The sequence below is a fragment of the Lactuca saligna genome, chromosome 9, assembly GCF_052625555.1.
Source record: "Lactuca saligna cultivar CGN05327 chromosome 9, ASM5262555v1, whole genome shotgun sequence".
NCBI classification, from domain to species: domain Eukaryota; kingdom Viridiplantae; phylum Streptophyta; class Magnoliopsida; order Asterales; family Asteraceae; genus Lactuca; species Lactuca saligna.
In genome coordinates, this window is record NC_136425.1 from 144,414,467 (window position 1) to 144,424,834 (window position 10,368).

Consider the following 10,368-nt stretch of genomic DNA (forward strand, 5'->3'; position numbering starts at 1 on the left):
TATCAAGAAATTAAAAATAACATAATTAAAAATAACACAGTTACATTAACATAAATTAAGTAATTAAAAATAAAAATATTATATTAAGTTTGATTAATTAGAAATTTGATTGATTAGACTAATACGAAAAAAATAATAAAAAAACCCTCAAAAGAGGTTTTTTTTAGCATCACCCTATGAGAAACATATAGATACTATAAATTTTCAACAGAATCAAAATATTTCTCAGAAGATAGATTTCAAAGAGGTTGTGTCACAGTATTTCTCAGAAAGAGAAATATTAATTTTTTTTTCTTAATGCACAACTAAACATTCACTATGCCTATTTACTACTAATTAATCATGGGGTGTGCTATAACACCCCCCCCCCCCCCCCCCCCCCCCCCGGTTTTACCATTTTTACCCCGTTAACCTCAGTCTAATCATTTATTTACCTTTTAATTTCACATCAATTTGTTGTTTCTTTCTCTTATTGTTTTTGTTGTTTTTGCTTTTCTTTTATTTATTAGATTATTCTTGTTATTTTAAAAAATTAAAACTTTTTTTTTGGGATCACAATATATATATATATATATATATATATATATATATATATATATCAAGGTTCTAAAAAGCTCGTCATGGCTCCGTCATGGCGCGCCACGACTCCAAGGTTTGCACTTGCCGTCAAGCTTTACCAAAATGCCGCATTAACTCATATATGTGCGTAAAAATGAATAATAATTGAAAATACATATAAAAATATTAATTATATAGAAAATTCTTATCTTAACTCATGCCTTACAACGGTGTGACTCGCCAAGGCAAGGGGGGAACCAATTAAGAGCCAGGGGTAGCACGGGCTACCCCTCAAAAATTCCCAAGAAGAAGGTAGGATAAGGCACATCAATTGAATGTATGTCAAGTGATACTCCTCAAATAAATTTGTATACCTCAAAAGCTCACCAGAAACCCTAAATCATCATGGTGCTATTTGCTATGGAGGAATCATAGAAAGAAATGAATCATGTATTTATAGTGAATGAAAATATAAATATTTGGTTGATTTCGGAAAGGAAAGAAGCTATCCAGTGGTGATCGGATTCCCTCAAAACATGTATAATTCATTCAAGTGTGCCCCTTGATTTTTTTTATTCCATTACCTTCATGAGATGCATCTTCTGATTTTGCCCTATTTGTAAATATCAGTGGTTCAAATTGCAAGCATAATCAAAATCACAAACGATTTCTACAAAACAATGCTCTGATTTCTGCAAACCGATTTCTAGTAATTCTTCAATCCCTTTACAATTTAGTCAATTTCCATTTTTGATTTATATATGTAGATGCTAATTTTTAAATAGTAATTAGTTAGTCTGATCATAGTTTAGGTTTCTCCTTTTTCTCCAAAACAAAGGCAATATGATATCTTCTTAATTGGGGCTTTATATGTGTTTGATAAATGATGTGAGTTTGTTTATTTGTGTTATGGGTCTGGTTCCAAATCAATAATTACTTGAAAATTGTGTTCATGAAGACTTTGCCCGTAAGGTGTTTGATTAATGTACAACTTTTTCATGAACATTAAACTGTTAAGATGCTAAAAAAAATCATTTCTTTGATGTTAGAATACCAAACTAGGGAGAGTTAAAATGATTAAAGTCAACATCCAAATTGATTTGATTTGTAGAGAAACACTAATTTGGTTGAAGTTTTTTGTCCTGCTGGTTACGGTTTGGAGATCTTCTGCTATAAATTTAGGTATTATTGATGATAGATATTGCATACAAAATCTTGTTGCTACAATGTTGTCATTGTTTGAATGCAATTCTTAATAAATGTTATATAACTCTTGATGATAGATGGCTGCAGAAAAATTCTTGATGATAAATATTGCATAATTCTTGATGATGTTTGAAACTTCCAAAACAAGTATACTACTATTCAAGGTTTTCTTTAATTTTTGTTTTTGTTACTATGTGAGATTGTAGGTTTATTTATAATTACGTTGTCTTTAATATAGTCTTTGAATCTTCCAGGGACAATTCAGTTATAAAGTTGTGTAATGGTTTGCTTTGTTGATCTTTGGTTGTAATCGTAACTACAAATTCAAATTATAGGAACCTTAGTGTCGATGGTGGCAGAACTCATTTGGAGTTGGAGATCATTATTTTATCTAATGCATCAAGCTGTGTTTTTGTGGATCAAACTTAAAATATGTTGTAGTTCTTTATTAATGTGTTGGAGTGTCGTTCACTAGGCAATTATAATGGAAAAAAATCAAATAGCAGCCAAAGGCCAGGATTTTAAATAGCGGTTATCGCGGTGGTACACTGGTTGTACAACGGTTTTTTAATATTTTGTGCTACCCTTTACGAAACTTTCTAGTTCCCCCCTGCGCCAAGGCTCAAAAAAGCTTGAGGCTTGACATTGCCGTCAAGTCACGTCTTACGTTATTTAGAACCTATATATATATATATATATATATATATATATATATATATATATATATATATATATATATATATATATATATATATATATATATATATATACATACCCTACAAACCATGTAAATCTAAAAAAGACCACTAAAAGCATATCATAGTTGAAGTGTTACATGATGTTTTTGTTTTTTGTAAAAAAAACATTTTCAGACTTTTTATTGTTGCGCGGCGCAGCACACGCGCAACACTTTTCATCTTACAGTTGTTTGTTTTTCAGAAGTCTTCGGATTAAAAAACATTTGTGCATGTTTTTCTTGGCGCAACACTTGTTTTGCCTCTTCCTACCTCTTCTTCTTCTTCTTTTCTTGGTAAAATATTGATTATATATTGCTGAAATCTTATTTCACTTTTTTTTCGTTTTTATTTTTGTTTATTTTTGTTGAAAAAAAAATTCTTTTTTTATATTGAATAATAATAATAATATACATATACATAGCGAGTGCTAAATCATCACTCCTAGAGAAATGCTAAATATCTCATAATTGTCCTCCCGGCCTCTCACTACCCACCCATCCATGAAACTTCCACCAACCCCTATAGCACTAGTGTATGCTAGTCATACATAACGCTGGACCCTATAGTCTTTTGAATATTCAATCCTACCCTAAGCCTTAACCAACAAGAATAGAATATAAGGCCATATCAAACATTCTCAGGCTATAAGATCTTAATTATATACAATTGTGATACATACACAAGTAACTACAGTAATGATGTCAATCTCATATAAGGAAAACCTTAGGCTAACAGGCATCATATAACGACCCGTTTCCGGTATGTTAATTAATTTGATTTGGGCTAAAGTTTTCAAGAGGGACTCGGCGAGTTCTAGCCTGACTCGCCGAGTCGGGTCGCGCATCTTGTGCACGCGGGAGCCGACGACTCGGCGAGTCCATATCCTGGACTCGGCGAGTCCGTCCGTCTGGGTGAAACCCTAACTCCCCGGGTTTGCTCACTATTTAAACCCCATTATAGCCTCCATCTCGTCACTTTCCCCCTGAGAGCACTGTGAGAAACCCTAAACCTTCCTCTTGTGAGCTTATAAGTGATCTTGTTCCATTTTGTGAAGGGGTGAAGAAGGAGAAGAAGAAGGAAGCAAGGAAACGAGTTCTAGTGCCAAGATCCAAGATCAAGTGTGAACTTATTGAGCCGAGGAGATTCAGGAGCAGCAGCCGTTAGCTTTCCGAGCCACACACTCATCCGCTAGCTTACGAGGTGAGTTTCCTTCCCGTAGGGGCGGGTCTAAGGCCACAATGTCGGCCCGTCCAGTTAATAGTAGTTTCCGGACTTCGGTCCGATGTAGTAGTTAGTATGTTTGATGCCTTCGTGGTTCAGACATAATTCATGTGCTATGTGTTATGTGTTTTATGTTCCGGGCTGCGGCCCGATGCAGTATGCAGTATGTTTGTTATGATATGCTATGCTATGCTCAGTCAGTTCCGGGCTCCGGTCCGATGCAGGGGACACGGTCCCAGTCAGTTCCGGACTTCGGTCCGATGCAGTCAGTTCCGAACTTCGGTCCGATGCAGCCAGTTCCGGACTCCGGTCCGATGCAGTCAGTTCCGGACTTCGGTCCGATGCAGTTAGTTCCGGACTCCGGTCCGATGCAGTTAGTTCCGGACTTTGGTCCGATGCAGGGGACAAGGTCCCAGTCAGTTCCGGACTTCGGTCCGATGCAGTTTCCGGGCCCCGGCCCGATGCAGTGGGCAAGGCCCAATATGTGTTTATATGTTGTTGTATGGTATGTGGTAAGTTGGGGGAGCTCACTAAGCTTCGTGCTTACAGTTTCAGTTTTGGTTTCAGGTACTTCCGCAAGCAAAGGGAAGAGCTCTGGGTGACGGCATCGCACACACCACCGTTTCAGCTTTAGTCTGGATTTGATTTAGTTGTTGTTTTTGGATATAGTATGTTACAGTTTCCGCACAGTACTTTATTATATTTTGGGGCATATCACGCATGGTTTATTTATATGATACTCTGATTATAGTTTTGATGGTATTAAAAACGAAATTTTTGGGTCGTTTCAAGTTGGTATCAGAGCCCTGGTTTGAGGGATTCGGATACACTCTCGGGTGTATCTGAACTCAAACTAAGGGGAAATAAAAGATTTTTTTCATAAAATGTTTTTACAAAAGAATTTTGAAAACACTTAGAAGGAAAAGAATTGTTCTAAGATAGAGGTGTGTGCATGCGGTCAACCGAGCTCAAGTAAGTACTCCCAAATTACCCATACAAGTTATTTGTTCAATTTCAGTTTAGTAGAACAGCATGCTAGAATAGGACTAAGGGTGTAGGAGAATGCCTTATGTGCCTGCTTATGTGTTACAGCTCTATGAATATTGCATGCTAGAATTGAGTAGACAGCAGTAGGATAGCCTGTTTAGGTTATGCCTGATAGTATGAGCTTAGCATCCTATGCTAGTGCAGTTTCTTGTTATAAGAATAGCTTGCGTGAGTCTGTTTCCCTTGTCCGAATGCTGCTTGCTTTGTGCTTAGTGGGATTCCGAGTAATGGGAGTTAGCCATTAGGTGGACACGTCACACCACATGTAATCAGGTTTGAATAATCCCAGAGTGCTGGAACTGGCCCTACTGCGCAGCTCTTGTTTGAGTCCAACCGTTGTAGGGACGGATCTTTTACTTGAAGGATTATCCGATCCTCATCACATGTGATGGTGTTCAGGTGATGGCTAACTGGCAGTGCAAGGAGACCTACAGCAGCTGAGGACCAGTCGTATTGAGCTCGAGTTTTCTCTAGGGCAAGCCTAGGGTGAGAGTAGCAGAGAATAGCAGCGGTAGAAGTGACTTGGGGAAGTCGAGGCAGTTCTTGAGGAAAGTACGGATAGATGTGGAAGGTAGTAGGGGCCCATACTACTGGAAGCAGAGGATCCGTACTCGAATCAAGGAAGGCCAAGATTAGACCAGGAAGCTAGTAGTCGTATCATGATCCCTTGAAATATTTTAATGTTCTGACGTTGTTATGATATGTTTCAGAATGGTAGTTTTGCGTCCGAGGCCAGCAGCCGGCAGTTCAGATGCCGGAGGAGGATCAGGATCGGGATCCGACCCGGAGGTCGGACAGATGGATGAGCAAACCAGAGAGTTCCTTTCTTCTGAGATTACTCGCATCATACTTGAGCAGACTCCTGTGATCTTCGGTTCGATCAAGGAGGGCATTTTGGAGATGATGGATGAGAGACTGAGTACCTTCCGTACTGAGATGGCGGCCGTGTTGGGGTCGCGCACACTCACTTTCAGGGAGTTCAGGGCATGCGGGGCTCCTGACTATCACGAGGCACGGGACCCCATAGCGAGTACCAGGTGGTTGGCGGATGTGGCCAATGCATTCCGCACTAGCAGATGTCCCGAGGGGGACAAGGTCAGATTGGCGTCCTGTCTCCTGAAGGACAGGGCACGTGACTGGTGGGAGGAGGTAGGACATACCATCGGGGATGATGCGGCATTGGATGCCATGACCTGGGCTGATTTCTCTACCAGGTTCAGAGCGGAGTTCGCACCGGTCATTGAGGTGCAACAGTTAGCCAGGGAGTTCCAGGATCTTACCCAGACTACCGAGACAGTGGCGGAGATCACCGCTAAGTTCAGGGAGCGGGCCCTTCTTGTTCCTCAGTATGCAGCAGATGAGGAGATGAAGAAGGCCCGTTATCACGAGATGTTGCGGAGCGACATTCGTATGTTTGTGAGCCGGTCCAGTTGCAAAACACTGGACGACATGATTGCTAGAGCCAGAGAGAGGGAGATTGATCTCGAGATGGATAGGAAGAGGAAACCGGAGGCGGTTTCGGGTGCAGGCAGTGTGGGCAAAAAGCCCAAGGTTTCAGATCACAGGTCCAGGGGTCAGCAGAGCCACGGTCGATGTGGCAAGTGTGGGAGGTTGCACGAGGGGGCGTGCAAGGCAGGGAGTTCCGGCTGCTACAAGTGCGGTCGGACCGGGCATATGAGTAGGGATTGTACGGCCCCTGCCACTACGGTTACAGCATCGGATCTGATTTTCTTTCAGTGCAATCAGAGGGGACACAAAAGGTCCCAGTGTCCTAGTTTAGCTGCAGCAGGGAAGGTGCATGCACCCGCCCCTGCTACTTTGAGGATCACGGATGGCCGTCAGGGCCGAGCTGATGCGCCGGTGGCGAAGAGCAGGGCATTTCAGATGACAGCAGAGGAGGCGCGAGCGACTCCTGATGTGGTGACGGGGTCGTTCTCGGTGAACGGCATCCCTGCTTTGGTATTGTTTGACTCGGGGGCCACCCGATCATTTGTATCGCTTGCGCTTAGCAAGAGATTTAGCAGAGCTCCGGGGGGACTGGATTGTCCATTAGAGGTTGAGATAGCAGATGATAGGACCGTGAGGGTCGACAAAGTATATAGAGGGTGTTCCCTTCAGATATTTGAGGAGCAGTTTTCAGTGGATTTGGTTCCGATTCCCCTGCGCGGGAATAAAGTTATTGTGGGAATGGATTGGCTAAGCCCCAATGGGGCGGTGATTGATTGTGAGCTTCAGCTAGTGAGGGTTCGCACTCCCAGCGGGGGAGAGATAGTGGTTCAGGGCGAGAGGCCCCAGCGAGGATTGACCTTCTGCTCTGCCGCTAGGGCGAGGCGCTACGTTCAGCAGGGTTGCGCCGGTTATGTAGCCTACGTCTTGGATGCCCGGGATAAGGGCAAGACGACGATCGATGATGTTCCTATTGTTCGAGATTACCCGGATGTGTTTCCCGAGGATTTGCCGGGGATACCTCCTGAGAGGCAGGTTGAGTTCAGGATCGACCTGGTTCCTGGTGCGGCTCCGATAGCCAAAGCACCATATCGACTTGCTCCCCCTGAGATGCAGGAGTTGTCTACACAGCTTCAGGAGCTGTTAGACAAGGGTTTCATTCGACCGAGCAGTTCACCTTGGGGAGCGCCGATCTTATTTGTGAGGAAGAAAGACGGGTCGCATCGGATGTGTATTGATTACCGGGAGTTGAACAAGGTAACGGTGAAGAACCGTTACCCACTTCCGAGGATAGATGACTTGTTTGATCAGCTCTAGGGAGCGTCTTGGTTCTCCAAGATCGACCTACGCTCTGGTTACCACCAGATGAGGGTCAGGGATGAGGATGTACAGAAGACTGCTTTCAGGACCCGGTATGGTCATTATGAGTTTGTGGTGATGCCATTTGGGCTCACCAATGCCCCAGCCGCGTTCATGGATCTCATGAACCGCGTGTGCAGACCGATGCTGGATCGGTCAGTGATAGTGTTCATCGATGACATCTTGGTGTATTCCAAGACGCAGGGACAGCACGAGGAGCACCTGCGGGAGGTGTTGGAGACTTTGAGGAGGGAGAGACTGTTCGCTAAGTTCTCCAAGTGCGAGTTCTGGTTACGCGAGGTGCAGTTTCTTGGGCATCTCGTTAATCAGAAGGGTATTTTGGTTGACCCGGCCAAGATTGAGGCCGTGATGCAGTGGGAGGTCCCGAGGTCTCCATCTGAGATTCGGAGCTTCCTAGGATTGGCAGGGTATTATCGGAGGTTTATTCAGGATTTCTCCAAGATAGCAGTGCCGCTCACCCGACTAACCAAGAAGTCGGTAGTTTTTCGTTGGGGGCCTGAGCAGCAGGCGGCATTCGAGACTCTCAGGCAGAGATTGTGCGAGGCTCCGATCCTTACCTTGCCAGAGGGTGTTGAGGATTTCGTGGTCTATTGTGATGCTTCGATCACAGGTATGGGAGCAGTGTTGATGCAGCGAGGCCATGTGGTGGCTTATACCTCGAGACAGTTGAAGCCTCACGAGGCTAATTATCCTACCCACGACTTGGAGCTGGGGGCAGTTGTATTTGCCCTCAAGATTTGGAGGCATTACCTGTATGGGGTCCGCTGTACTATCTACACGGACCACAAGAGTTTACGATACCTTATGGATCAGCCGAGTTTGAATATGAGACAGAGGAGATGGTTGGACGTGCTGAAGGACTATGACTGTGAGATCCTGTATCATCCAGGGAAGGCCAACGTGGTGGCCGATGCCCTGAGCCGTAAGGTGTCGGCGGCCCCTATCAGGGATTTGTGTATGAGGATGACGGTAATCACTCCTTTGTTGGAGCGGATCAAGGAGGCTCAGATGGAGGGTCTCAAGGAGGAGAGGCAGAAGTGCGAGAGGATAGTGGGTCGAGTAGCTTCGTTCGACTACGACAGTCGGGGTTTAATGACGCTTCATGGTAGGGTGTGGGTACCGTACTGGGGTGGGGTACGGCAGGTATTGATGGACGAGGCTCATAAGTCTCGATTTTCTATCCATCCAGGGGCGACGAAGATGTATCGAGATCTTCGACCTGATTATTGGTGGCCCTGCATGAAGCGGGACGTCGCTTGGTACGTTGAGAGGTGCTTGACCTGCCGGAAGGTCAAGGCGGAGCACCAGAGACCTCACGGCAAGATGCAGCCGTTGGATATTCCCGTGTGGAAATGGGAGGACATCACCATGGATTTTATCACCAAACTTCCCAGGACCGCACGTGGAGTAGATTCGATATGGGTAGTGGTGGATCGGTTGACGAAGAGTGCCCATTTTATTCCGATCCAGGAGAGTATATCGGCGGAAAGGTTAGCCGATATCTATGTGCGAGAGATTGTGGCACGTCATGGAGTGCCGGTATCGGTAGTGTCGGACCGAGATGTTCGCTTCACGTCCAGATTCTGGAAGCGGTTTCACGACGAGATGGGTACTCGTCTCCTTTTCAGCACCGCTTTTCATCCTCAGACTGACGGGCAGAGCGAGAGGACGATTCAGACTCTCGAGGACATGCTTAGGGCATGTGTTCTGGATTTTGGGGGCTGTTGGGATACGTATCTTCCCTTAGCGGAATTCTCGTATAACAACAGCTATCATGCGAGCATTGATCGACCTCCTTTTGAAATGTTATATGGAAGGAAGTGCAGGACCCCGATTTGTTGGGGCGAGGTCGGTCAGCGGGTCATGGGGAGCACCGAAGTGGTGCTCAAGACAACGGAACTGATCCAGCAGGTCCGTAGTAGACTGCAGACTGCGCAGAGTCGGCAGAAGAGCTACGCCGACAAGAGGCGTTCAGACTTGGAGTTCCAGGTGGGAGACATGGTTCTTCTGAAAGTCTCACCTTGGAAAGGTGTCATCAGGTTCCGGAAGAGGGGCAAATTGGGCCCCAGATTTATTGGTCCTTTCAGGGTTTTGGCCCGGGTGGGTCGGGTTGCTTACCGGTTAGATCTTCCTGAGGAGCTCAGTTTGATACACAACACCTTCCACGTGTCGCAGTTGAGGAAGTGTTTAGTGGACGAGACAGCGGTCGTTCCCTTGGAGGATATCCAGGTCGATAGCGGCTTGAATTATATCGAGAAGCCGATAGCAATTTTGGAACGGAAGACCAAGACCTTGAGGAACAAGGTAATTCAGCTGGTAAAGGTGCAGTGGCAGCATCGGAAGGGGGTCTGAATGGACATGGGAGGCTGAAGAAGAAATGAGAACGCACTACCCGGAGTTATTCGCAGATCCAGCCGTAGCAGACTTCGAGGACGAAGTCTGAAACAAGTGGGGGAGAATTGTAACGACCCGTTTCCGGTATGTTAATTAATTTGATTTGGGCTAAGTTTTCAAGAGGGACTCGGCGAGTTCTAGCCTGACTCGCCGAGTCGGGCCGCGCATCTTGTGCACGCGGGAGCCGACGACTCGGCGAGTCCATATCCTGGACTCGGCGAGTCCGTCCGTCTGGGTGAAACCCTAACTCCCCGGGTTTGCTCACTATTTAAACCCCATTATAGCCTCCATCTCGTCACTTTCCCCCTGAGAGCACTGTGAGAAACCCTAAACCTTCCTCTTGTGAGCTTATAAGTGATCTTGTTCCATTTTGTGAAGG

General features: G+C 45.1%; 1 protein-coding gene across 4 annotated transcripts; it reads left to right on the forward strand.

Moving 5' to 3' along the window:
- The first annotated feature begins 798 nt into the window (after positions 1-798).
- Positions 799-7,532, forward strand: LOC145017470 (uncharacterized). Of its 4 annotated transcripts, none has more exons than XR_013666530.1 (4): positions 799-1,096; positions 1,189-1,267; positions 3,556-3,701; positions 4,290-4,404. XR_013666530.1 is itself a non-coding variant. In XM_078975501.1 (4 exons), exon 4 carries the CDS (start codon positions 5,481-5,483, stop codon positions 7,530-7,532), a length of 2,052 nt encoding a protein of 683 aa, XP_078831627.1. In that variant the 5' UTR covers positions 799-1,111; positions 1,189-1,267; positions 3,556-3,701; position 5,480. The 4 variants fall into 4 exon arrangements, 2 of the variants coding, with proteins under 2 accessions (XP_078831627.1, XP_078831626.1); XM_078975501.1 differs by lacking the exon at positions 4,290-4,404 and adding an exon at positions 5,480-7,532 and having other exon boundaries at positions 799-1,111; XM_078975500.1 differs by lacking the exon at positions 4,290-4,404 and adding an exon at positions 5,480-7,532.
- Positions 7,533-10,368: the final 2,836 nt, after the last annotated feature.

Excerpts from the sequence above, each read along its gene's own strand:
- LOC145017470 (XM_078975501.1), top strand. The coding sequence starts at position 5,481 with ATGGTAGTTTTGCGTCCGAGGCCAGCAGCCGGCAGTTCAGATGCCGGA.